Source organism: the organism of the source record quoted next, unplaced genomic scaffold, assembly GCF_019419815.1.
Source record: "Pyrus x bretschneideri cultivar Hongxiangsu unplaced genomic scaffold, Pyrus_bretschneideri_v1 Contig37, whole genome shotgun sequence".
Lineage (NCBI taxonomy): Eukaryota > Viridiplantae > Streptophyta > Magnoliopsida > Rosales > Rosaceae > Pyrus > Pyrus x bretschneideri.
The window spans coordinates 4,255,065-4,267,892 of record NW_025999690.1 but is presented as its reverse complement, the minus strand read 5'-3'; the positions used below and the strand labels follow the sequence as shown (position 1 = coordinate 4,267,892).

Below are 12,828 nucleotides of genomic sequence, written 5' to 3'. Positions count from 1 at the left end.
TGACATTGTCAATTTTAAAAGATAAGGTATGAAACTGTCGTGACCCTAATAGTTGAGGTAGTTTTTTGTACTTTACCCTTTTTTTTTACATGAGGACCCACCCCTTATCCCTTTCACCTTTCTTCCCTCCTCCGTCTTCCCCTACCCCAAACCCAGATCCCACCCGTTTCCATCTTCCCCTAACCCACCCCCCAAACTCATCACCATCAACCTTCTTCCCTACCTGTCTCCTCTGAACTCATCACCTTCACCCTTCTTCCCCATTTCAGTCCCCAATTTTTAATTTTCTCAAAAAATTCAAATCCCAATTGGAATTTCGCAAATTGGGTGTGCTCTGTTGTTACCCCTTTGACACCTCTGCCTCGTGCATCCATCCTTTTCTTTCTCCCCTGTTCAAATCCAAATTGGAATTTTGCAAACTGCGTGTGCGCCGTGACGGCGTGCTCCTGCGTCCATGGATCGCTGCACAGCAGTAGAGGAATTACAGCGAGAAAGACGTCGGACTCGCCAATCAAGGCATGATTATCAACCCTCGCTAAAAGCCTGAGCTTGGCCGCTGCAGATTACTTCAAGGCAAACGACAGCGATTGGAAGCCGTCGACCCAGATCTTGATCGTCGGCTGAAGATCCTCTGGCGAAATGCTCTCGATGATCTTGGTCGAGATGTTCTCCATCTGCAAAAACCCCTGGCATGGCTCCAGTTTTAGCACAGCCTCGGATAATTCAGAGGTCGGTGCGTTTTCCAGGGGCGGCAAGCTTGCGAGCCATTTTAATTCTCTTGATATGTCGTTGCTGCAGGCAGAGAAATCATTGAAGGTTTGGGATAACTAGAGGTACTCCTTGTCGGAAGACTCAAATTTGCTGGCACAGCTATGGGTGCGAAGGGCGAGCTCGCTGAGGCTCATGTCAACGATCGAATCGGTTAGCTTCTCGGAGACAAAAGGCTCTCTGCGTGGGTGCAGAAAATGAGGTTCGCGAAGTCTAGGACTTGGAGCTTGCGGATGATGGCGGAGCCGACAAGGCTGCTGTTGCAGCGTGAAAGGGAGAAAGGGAGAGAGAATACGGGAGGAAAGGGAAAGAGAGGGGAGGGATGGTGGTTCTGGGCATGGCGAGGGAGAGCGAAGTGGGGAAATTAGGGTGGGGACTGAAATGGGGAAGGAAGGTAATGGTGATGAGTTTGGGGGAGACAGGTGGGGAAGAAGGTTGAGGGTGATGAGTTTAGGGGGTAGGTTAGGGGAAGACGGAATGAGAGAAGAAATGTGAGGGGGATAAAGGGTGGGTCCCCACTTTAAAAAAAAAATTGTTAAATGATTTTATAATTTTAGTTTTTAATATTTAATTAATTTTTTTTAATTTTTTAATATTTTATTAATTTTTTTAAGTCACATCACTATTTAACGGAATAATTAACAGACAAACTGACAGAAGGTATGACATTGTCACAAATTCATAAGATGAGGTATGACATTGTCATTTTAAAAAGATGAGGTATGATAGTGTCGTTCGACCTATAGTTGCGGTAGTTTTTTGTACTTTACCCAAATATCTTTGTAAACATCTTATCACTTGTTGCAATCATCAAAATGAAAAGTTGAGATTATAGTCTTTTTATTTTATTTTATTTTATTTTATTTTTTCCCCTTTAGCAACATCAAGAACATCAATACAATTTAGAAACGAAAATAAACCTACTAGTACCAGTTATACTTAACCATTGTATTTTCATTTTCTAATCACATTAGGAGAGAGACAAAAAAAAAAAAAGTATGCACATGTGCACTCGAACATAGTCATCCAATACAAGCTGAGACTTAAGATGAAAATGCAATTCGGTCTTCTTAATTTAGTATATTAATATAATTTTTCTATCAAACTAGTGAAATCAGAAAATATTTAGATCCAGTATACTAACCATCTCTACAATATAATGATTTGAGACGCATTAGATTATATTTTGGAGAGATTTTTTTCCTTCTCTTTCTTCGAGAATATATACGATATATAATAATTTTTTGGGTAAATTACAAAAAATTACCTCAACTATTGGTCTCATGACACTATCATACCTCACCTTTTAAAATTGACAATGTCATACCTCATCTTTAGAATTTGGTCCAATTTTATACCTTCCGTTAGATTGGCCGTCAATTTCTCAGTTAAATGCTGACGTGGCTTAATTCGGGGCCCATTTTCTATTAAAAAATCAATAAAATATTAAAAATAATAATTTACCCTTAAAAAAAAAAAAAAAAAAAACCGAACACCTATCTTCCCATCCCTTCTCCTTCCCCTTCCCTGCAACCCATATCCATTCCCTTTCCCCTTCCCTGCAACCCCCGACCCCTTCCCCACCCACGCCAACATCTCCCCCCCCAGACCCACCTCTCCCTGCCCTTTGGAATCCCACAACTAAAATTGTTCCCAGATAAATCAACATATGTGATATCAGTGAGACTGTTGAATTTCAATGGAATCTCACCTGAAAACATGTTATCTTCGAGTCAAAGACGAACCAGAGACGAACAGTTTGACAGAGAAGTGGAGAGGCCGCCGTTGAAGTTGTTCGAAAACATCATTAGCTTAAAGAGCTGGCCATTTCCACAAATATCCGGTGGAACGCTGCTGTTGAGGTTGTTTGTGGAGACATCCACCCACCCGAGCATTGAGTTTCTCCCCGGAGCTCCCCAAGCTCCGGGGAAGGTTGCCGAAGAAGAAATTGTTCCACAAAAGCAGCATCTCCAGCGATGGAAGCTCTGCAATTCTGTCGGGAACTTCGCCGGCCATCTCATTGTAAAAAAGGCTAAGGAGTTTAAGGTTTTTCAGCTCCGAAAAGGTTTCTGAGGTCAACCCAGAAATCAGATTGTCGTAAAGATCCAAGCTTTGAAGAGCTCTAATGTTGCTGAGCTCCGTCGGAATCGACCCAAAAAACTGGTTTCTGAAAAGGAAGAGGGATTTGAGATTGTTGAGATCCCCAAGGGATTTTGGGATGCCGTCGAAGAGATTTGCATAGGCAATGTTGAGATACTGGAGTTCCGTCATGTTCCCCAATTGCCATGGAATGTTTCCGTGGTAATAATTGTAGCTGATTTCCATGTGCGTCACTGTTTTGAGCTTCCCCAGTTCCGGTGGAATGCTTCCAGTGATCAAATTACCAGCGAGATGAATAAACTCGAGGAGGCAGAAAGCACCGTATTCCGACGAGATCGGTCCCCGGAAGTAGCTTCCAACTAAATTGAGGATTTTGAGGTTCTGAAGCTTTGAAATTTTGGTGGGGAGCGACCCGAAAAAGCTGTTGCCATATGCATCGAGAACAATGAGGTTTTGAAGGGTAAAGACTCCGACGGGGAAGTGACCGGAGAAGTTGTTTCTGTTGATGTCTAATGTTGTGAGGTTGAAAATTTCGGCGGGGAGGTGGCCAGAGAACGAGTTGTAACTGAGGTTGAGTGAGACAAGGTCGGTGAAGATGGCAATAGGAAGACGGGTGTTTGGGTTTGTTTTTTTTTTTTTTCCTTGAGGTAAATTATTATTTTCAATATTTTATTAATTTTTTAATAAAAAGTGGGTCCCGAATCAAGTCGCGTCAGCATTTAATTGCGAAATTCATGGCCAAGCTAACGGAAGGTATAACATTGGACCAAATTCTAAAGATGAGGTATGACATTGTTAATTTTAAAAGATGAGGTATGATAGTGTCGTGAGACAAATAATTGAGGTAGTTTTTTGTCCTTTACCCTTTTTTTTTTTTTGGAGGAAAAATTGAGGAAGAGTTTAAGATATATGTATTTTAAAGCCATCTCCAACCAAAAGGTCCAAAGGGCCAGATGGCCAAAAATAGCACGAAAACAGTCTCCAATCGAGGGCCAGGCCAAAGGGCCAACTGGCCCCGGGCTGAGCCACATGCAGATGTCATATTTGATTTTTCTTTTTTCTTTTTTTTTACTATTTTTTTAATTATAAAATTTAAAAATTCTATTTTTTTCCCTATAATTTCCTAAGTCATTAAACGACATTAAATAACATTAAGTAACATTAAAGAACATTAAAAAAAAAAAATTTAACAACATGAAACTTAAACAACATTTTAAAAAACATTTAACAACATGAAAATTATTGACAATCCATAACATAAAATTATCACTATTCTAAAAATCCCCGCCTAGGCGCTAGGCGGTTGGTCACCGTCCCGATTAATGCCTAGGCATTTGAAAATTAAGAAAGAGCCCATAGAGCTACTGAGGCGCCCGCCTAGACCGCCTAGGCACCCGCCTAGACCGCCTAGGCACCCGCCTAGACCTGCCTAGGCATCGACTCCTTAGGCAGAAAATAGATAACTTTCATTTTGCATTTTATTTTTTTTCAATAAATTGTAAGAGACTTGTCAAATACTTAAATGAGGACATATTATATGCTTGTTTCCCATGTTTTCATTATGTTCCAATACTTCATAATATATGTGTCATTCTATTTTGTAGTTTATGATGAAATTATATATATTTTAAGTATAAACATACACTTATTTACATGAAATATAATGGATTTAGTCAAATCCGCCTAGTCCGCCTAGGCGCCCACCTAGCCGCCTAGGAGCGAGGCCTCAGCTCGCCGCCCGACTAGTGCCTAGCATCTTTTAGAACCTTGAAAATTATTGAGGTAATTTCATTTAAGTAACTATAGTAGTTCAGTTAAAATAATAAATTATGTTTGGCCCTTTCGCTCTTGGTTGGAGATGATATTTTTTTTTTTCACAAGGCTATGTTTAGCCTATGGTCCTTTGGCTCTTCGATTGGAGATGATAAGAAATATGACCCTACACTGTTCATTAAAATATTAATTTCTTGGAGGACCAGATGATTAAAACGAGCCATCTGGCCAGCCTTTGGTTGGAGATGACCTAAGAGTATGAAAACATAGTTCAAAGTGAGACTCAAAAACGCATCCCTTATTAACTTAGGAAAACTAATGAAAATGACTTGAAAATTTTAAGTTTTAACGATAAAGACAAAATAAAGGGTAAAATAAATAGTATTATAATTGACTTTTTAGTGTAAAAATTTAATTTTTCGTTAAAACTATGAGCTTGGCTGTAACCCGTTTTGACTCAAAACATGTATGTTATTTGCTTAGAAAGAATCCTAATCTCCTACAACTGCTAGACGCAGTCAATGTTCATGATTGTGATTTCTGAACATGATCTGATATAATATATAACTATCTAATTTATACATGAACAAATGATTTTGTATAAAAGGCTTTTTCTTTCATTTTTTTTAAGACGACCGACATAGTGTGTGCGTGTGCGTCTGAGAGAGCAGACAGATAAAGAGTGTGTGTGGGTCATCAACAAATTTAGGTTAGTTTAAAGACAAGGAAGGAGGGCAAATATAAAACTTGGGATCTGCATTGTCTGTGGTCATTCCTCTCTATCCATTTTCTTGTATTTTTTTAATCATATTACTCTGGTAAGTTATGATTATTTTAATCAAAGGGCTCATCTTCCCCATTTTCTGCACTCTAATACAAAAGCACAAATTCCAAACACCAATGCCAACAAAGTGCTTTCTTTCTTTAACAAAAAGATTCAAAGTATTGGGAATTTCTATCAAGAATAATACTAGAGATATTGAATTTGTAGATAAAATTTTATATATTAAATAACATAAAAGAAGATTAAATTATATGTAAATGTTAATAAACGTGCTTATTTCTTATAGTGATAAATTATTTAATTTACAAATTATCTACTTAACATTATTCTTTTCTATTATAATTCGAAATATTGTATACTGTTTTAATTGTTAAATTATTAATTTAAGATACAATAATTAGGATTTAACAATTAAAAATTTTACAATATATAATATTTTAGAACAGGAGAGAATTTTCATGAAGTCTTACTTTTCATTCTCACACGATCAGCTACTACATCTTAGTAAGGGATTAGCGGGTCTTTTTTCTTTTCATAAACCAATATTCTTAAATATCCTAATGCACTATAAAAGAGATTCAAATGCAGTCGAGCTGAATACACTGCTTTGATCAACTGTCTTAACACGTAGTTTCTGGAGAATTTAGTTAATCACTTTATTTATTCATATAATTTTCTATATCATTGTCTGATGTTTAGAATCTATTTAATTCCAATCCGGTAATGGTAATATGTGGAAGGGCAGCATGGGGTCTCTGTTTTGTTTCTAAACTGGGTTAATCAAGCTACTATTAAATACTTATGCCCCCACATGGATTAAACGTTCAAGAAATGCTGAAAAAACATTTCCCTACAAAGGTAAGTAGCCATTTCTGGTAGCCCTCAGCTTCTGGAGCTTTATGTTAGTGTTCAAAGAGAAACCACTGCCACACACTCTCTCACTCCTCTCTCTCTCTCTCTCTCTCTCTCTCGCTCTCTCTCTCTCTCTGCCTTTGTACTCTGCGGCATTTGGTTTGAACTAGTTTGTCAAGTTGTTGCAGTGTTGGATCTGATTCCTTTTTACCAGTCCCCAAATGGGTTTGTGAGTTTTGTCACTTTTGGTTTCTGGGTTTGAATATTTAGTGCCAAATTTTCAGTCTTTAGTGTTGTTGGTTCTGCTTTATGTCCTCGGTTCTGAAATGGGTTTTTGAGATTTTCAATGTTGTGATCTGGTTGCTGTAGATTCACTTCATAGTTGGATTTGAACTGTAATTTTTTACTACTTCAGAACAGTAAAAGCTTGAAGCTTGGGAGCAAAATAATGGCACCAAGCCTAGATTTTCCAAGGTGATGGGGAAAGGAGAGTACAAGTAGGGGAAATCTAGTGGTGGTAACCATGGAGAACCCTAATTACTCAGTGCTGGAGATAAACGGTCCAGATGAAGTTTTCAGGCCGGTTAATAAGGACAGAGGCAAAAATGCTAAGCAATTTTCCTGGGTTTTGCTTCTCAAGGCCCATAAAGCAGTTGGCTTTGTTTCTTGGATTGGAAACATTGTTTGGTCATTGTTTGTTTCAATAAAAAAAAGATTGATTTTTGGGACTGTGGAGACTGAGAAATCTGGGAAAGGGAGGATTTTGTATAGGGTTATTATGGTGTTCTTAGTGATGGCTTTAGCTTTTCTGGCTTTTGAATTGATGGCTCACTTGAAAGGATGGCATTTGCATATCCCACAAACTTTGGAGATTAGAGGATGGCTTCATTCGGTTTACTTTTCGTGGTTGGAGTTCCGGGCCGGCTACATTGCTCCTGCAATTCAGGGTTTGACTAACTTCTGTGTTGCTCTCTTCTTAATCCAGTCCGCCGACCGGATGTTGCTGTGTTTAGGTTGCTTCTGGATCAAGTTTAAGAAGATTAAGCCAAAATTGAAAGAGGTTCCATTGAAGTCAGATGATTTGGAAGGTCCAGGATGCAATTATCCGAAGTTCTTGTTCAAATTCCTATGTGCAATGAGAGAGAGGTAACAATCTCAATGCCTTTTCGGATTAATGTTCTACAAAATTACTAATTTGGTTTGATCCTTTTAGTTCAAATTAAGTAACTTTATAATTGGAAAGGTTGCTAACTAATACTATATATGTGTATAACTGTGGAAATTTATGTTTTAGGCACTGTTTTAGTAGTTTTCAATATATCATTCATTCCATTGGTGACAATGACTGTAACATAAAAATGTATTTAGGTTTATGAACAATCTATTTCAGCAGTCTGCCAACTTGATTGGCCGAAAGAACAGTTGCTGATTCAAGTTCTAGATGACTCTGATGATGAGAGCATACAGTGGTTGATTAAGGGGGAGGTTGCTAACTGGAACCAAAGGGGTGTCAATATTATCTACCGGCATCGTTTGGTTAGAACCGGTTACAAAGCTGGAAATCTCAAGTCTGCTATGAATTGCGATTATGTGAAGGACTATGAGTTTGTTGCAATCTTTGATGCCGATTTCCAGCCAAACCCCGACTACCTCAAGCTAACAGTTCCCCATTTTAAGGTGGCTATATCTCATTTAGTTCTTTCTCTGCAGTTTCTAGCTATTTCTACTTTAGGTGACTGATTTTGGTTTGTAATTTTAACTTGTGTGGTAGGACAATCCTGAGCTCGGGTTGGTTCAGGCGAGGTGGTGTTTTGTTAACACGGACTGAGAACTTGTTGACACGCCTCCAGAACATCAATTTGTGCTTCCACTTTGAGGTTGAGCAGCAGGTTAATGGGGTTTTCCTCAATTTCTTTGGTTTCAATGGTACTGCTGGAGTTTGGAGAATCAAAGCACTTGAAGAATCTGGAGGCTGGCTGGAGCGTACAACAGTAGAAGACATGGATATAGCAGTTCGTGCCCATCTTTGTGGTTGGAAATTCATATTCCTCAATGATGTCAAGGTAACTTAATCAATTCAAACCCCAATCCAACTTTACCTGATCCTTCGTTTAGTTTCCGACAATTTGGAATCTTCGTAAATTAGCGTGTATCTAATGGGAAGCTATTTTCCATGTTGCACATGATAAATTCGAATGATGTCTCAAGCTTAAGAAACTGATTTTTCAGGTTCTTTGTGAGCTTCCGGAGTCTTATGAAGCTTACAAAAAGCAACAACATCGTTGGCATTCTGGTCCGATGCATCTTTTCCGTTTGTGCCTTCCAGCAATCATTCGTTCTAAGGTATTGTTGCAATTTAATTCTTCCTTTTGATCAATTTATTGTCCTGAATCGTACCATTCTGACAAAAACTCTGCTAAATGCCGTATTGCAGATGAAGTTCTGGAAGAAAGCAAATTTGATACTACTATTCTTTCTTCTTAGGAAGTTAATTCTCCCATTTTATTCTTTCACATTGTTCTGCATAATTCTTCCCCTGACAATGTTTGTCCCGGAAGCTGAGCTTTCCATGTGGGTTATCTGCTATGTGCCCGTATTTATGTCATTCATGAACATTCTTCCTTCCCTTAGATCTTTCCCCTTCATTGTCCCTTACCTCCTGTTTGAAAACACCATGTCCGTGACCAAATTCAACGCTATGGTTTCCGGTTTGTTCAAGTTGGGAAGCTCCTACGAATGGGTTGTTACCAAAAAGGCAGGTCGGTCATCAGAGCCCGACCTGCTAGAACTAGAGGAGAGGGAAACAAAGGCCATGATTCACCCACAACTGTACCGAGGAACATCCGATAGCGGTCTCTCTGAGCTCAGCAAATTAAAAGAGCAACAAGAAGCTGCTCCCAAACCTCCTCCTGTGAAGAAATTAAACAAGATATACAAGAAAGAGCTAGCACTGGCATTTTTACTGCTCACTGCTGCAGTCAGGAGCCTCCTATCAGCACAAGGAGTACACTTTTACTTCCTACTATTCCAAGGTGTGTCATTTTTACTGGTGGGTCTTGATCTAATAGGTGAGCAGATGAGCTAAAAATTTGAGGTAAAAAAAATCATGGTAAAAGTTAAAAAATAAAGGGTAAATAAGAGAATGCTTGGTGTCCAAAATTGGAAGAGGCAGATGCCAAAATAGCTCCTTCTCATTAAAATTGCCCTTATGGATTATTTTTCTAGATTTCTCATTAAAATTGCCCTTATGGATTATTTTTCTAGATTTTTTTTTCTTGTCCTTGTATTGTTGCAATCATTTGTTTTCTTGATTTTTAATTACATATAAGAATTTAGGACTTTATATTACACTACTGGTCCCAAGTCCGGATAAAGGAGGAGGGGGAGGGCGTCAGGTGGGTGTCAGGTAGTCGACAACCGGCACTCCAGTCTCACATCGAATCCTTATGATAACGAGCATAGTGTTGTTTTAGAATTCATATAGTCGACCCCACTTAGTGAGATAAGGCTTTGTTGTTGTTGTTGTATAAGAATTTAGGACTTATCCAATTCAAGCCTTTGTATTGCTGCTTCTGTGTGGAGTGTTGGTGCCAATATTGTATTCCAACACCAGATAGGTTTGTTAATTATTTGAATTTTCAGATTTTACACATGTAAAACTCTCTGTATAGTGCATTATTATTATATTTTAAATGTGTACGTTGCATTAGTTGAATTGATACCATATTCTCTCCACTTCTCTTCTTTTTATTTATTTATTTTTTTTTTTCTTCTGGCAAAGTGATTAATATTCTACATTGCTCTAATTTAAGTGAAAAAAAAAAATCGAACTCTGTGAGTGGGGAGCACAGTATTTTATTTGTCTCGGAAAATAAGAGAGCAAAAAAAAAAAAAAAAGTGTCGGCAGGCAATGGGGGTGCCCTAAACTATGACCTGCAGTGGACATTGAACCCCACATAAATCTATACTAATTATCTTGCCTAGTAATAATAAGGGGTTTGTGGTTGTGGGTGTGTGACAATTGTTGTTCCAATAAAGGAATGCATGATGGTGGTACTAGATGCACCAAAGAAAAAGAAACACTACCTCATTGATTTGAACACTTTTGATGCATGTTGGTGTATATTATGTATGGGAACGTTTGACCATTAAATCTTTGTTATTGTATTTTTAAGTGGTTAAATTTTCGAAACATATAAGATACAACGAAGCATATTAAAAAATTTCCGCTTTGAATCCAACTTTTGCATTTGATTGCCTTAACTCTGGTACAAATTTGATTGACGTTTTGATTTGATAAAATGACCAAAATACCTCTCTCATCGTAAATAGATAGCGGGTTTACAACTGCCCAAGGTTTGTGTTATATGATGGGTGTCTTGGAGATCCTAAAGCAAATGCATGGAAAGATCCTCAAATAAATGCATATGTGTAGTAGGTCGATGCGTTGTCATGCTTATCTTTTGAATCCTTTCTATGCTAAGAGGGAGATTATAAGGAAAGGGGGGGTTCTAATTCTATTGTTCATCAGTTAAAGAAAGAGTTCAGATTTGAATTTGTAAAAATCTTGAATTTTTTTGTCACATTGAAGAGAACCGAATCCTGAACCTTGAATATTCCTTGTCACTTGGGCTAACTCGAAGACTTAAAACCTTCCTTTGTTTATGTTCAAACAAATACCTAAATCTAATCTATAGATTTCGGCGTCCTTTTATAAATTTCGCACAAGACCCTTGAAATCTCAAAGACGACCCTAATATGGATCTACCTTTTTACTTTCATCCTCACAAACTTTAAATTTTAAGATCGAAAGCATCAAAAGCAATAAGACAGGAAAATGCTAGCACTAGTTGTGTACGCGTCCAAACTAATTTTAGCCGTTCATTGTTGCGTGCACTCTCATTACAAGGAGGATGGTGGTCAGCTTCCCTCCCAAATTATTGTGTAGAGACAAAGCTAGGGGACCTGCAAAACAAGCTACCTAACAATCTGAGGATTTAGATTGAATTGTAAGTTGTAGAATAATGGGTCCGTTAATTAACTCTTGTCAATAATACATAGCAGAACATTGTAAAGTTTCCACAAAAAGTGACAAATTCACGTTCAATAACCATTTGGTTTACTGTTTTCAATCTTTTCACTCTTTTAAAACTAAAAACCAAAGGCTTAAAGTTGCTTTTTTGAATTTTTAAAATATGACTTTCAATTTCCAAGTTTTGGTTTTCAATTTTCTAGAAAACAGTTAAAAAAAAATTAAAAAGAAAATACAGATCGAGCGATCAAATACATGGAGCCGATGAAGAAGATTGTCTTGTAACATGCATGAATAGATGAAGGAGAGAACCAAGTGAGGCCTACTGGCTTGGAAGATTCTGGCCTACTAGCACGCTCCATGTTTCTTGCTGTTTTACTCGATCCATATGCGTTCCATGTAGATCGAGAGAAGTTGACAACCCATTTGGTCTATTTGCATACTTATCTCAAACATCAACACAAATTATTGCAACACATATTTTGTAATTTTTTAAAAATAAAAACGAATATATATGGTTTCTCTTACATGGATGATATTAGAAAATGAGAGATTCAAATTCGGAACCTCAAGTGTAAGGGTAAATACTCTTACCAACTGAACTATGACCATTACAAAAACGAATATATATGTGAGGCAAAAAAGTGACACATTTTTGACGTGTTTCTATTTATGGACAGTCAATAAATGTAAACATATGTGTAATTCTTCTAAGGTAGTGTCACATCCTTTCATCTTTCATCTAATTCTCGCACCCTTTCATGAATTCTCTTTGCCAAAACTCACTTTCAATTTGTGTGTAAATCCCTTTCATCAAAGGCCTCTCTAGTCATGAGTTACTTTCAGCTGGTGTGGTACTTGGGGCAAATAATGAACTTCCGTGCAACCGAGTACGTGAAATGATGAAATAAACTTACATTGTAACTGAGCGTAGCAAATTTAACTATACGCTGAATTGCATGTAAGTTAAGTTTCTCTCGTTCTTTGCTGTAACTCAGTGTAGCTTGTAAATTTTGGTATACACTGAGTTACATATGAGTTTTTCTTGTCCCTTCGTGCACCAAATTTTTTGTCTCTTTTTTCATGTACCCTATCGCTCTTGCTCTCGTGATTGTTGATTTGAAGATGAACATAATCACATGCTCCTTGATGTTGAGCTAGCTAGCTACTTGCTACAAAGAAAATTTATAACTCAAGGCATCATCCTTGAATGAAAGTCCATTATTGTAGCCCTCGTGTTCTTTAATACCACCTTTGCAATTAGACCATAAGACATCGATCATTCCTCTAAGTTGGTGTTGTATTCAGTTTAGTGGAAAGTTTTCATGTGCTGCATGTCCTCTAATTAATGTCCTGTCCAAACATATACACATACAATCACGAGATATTTTAGTATGCTCCGAGGAATTCTATACATCAGAGTTTTTGACCGTTAGATATTTAACCAAAGATTCAGTGACCAAGATCTAACAGCCAACAATCCTGGTGGACTTGATACACCGTAACGTTGTAAAATTTA

The 12,828-nt window shown here is 37.7% G+C and overlaps 1 protein-coding gene and 1 pseudogene across 1 annotated transcript; one reads left to right on the top strand and one right to left on the bottom strand.

Moving 5' to 3' along the window:
* Window positions 1-206: 206 nt before the first annotated feature.
* LOC125480915 (leucine-rich repeat receptor-like protein kinase TDR) lies at window positions 207-4,305 on the bottom strand. Its single transcript, XM_048592150.1, has 5 exons — window positions 4,298-4,305; window positions 2,646-3,433; window positions 2,383-2,479; window positions 568-792; window positions 207-462 (listed from the first exon to the last, which is right to left on the bottom strand). The coding sequence occupies exons 1-5, from the start codon at window positions 4,303-4,305 to the stop codon at window positions 207-209; spliced, it is 1,374 nt and encodes a 457-aa protein (XP_048448107.1).
* A 1,630-nt stretch (window positions 4,306-5,935) lies between these two features.
* On the top strand, window positions 5,936-9,996 carry LOC103931733 (annotated as a pseudogene).
* The last annotated feature ends 2,832 nt before the right edge of the window (window positions 9,997-12,828 follow it).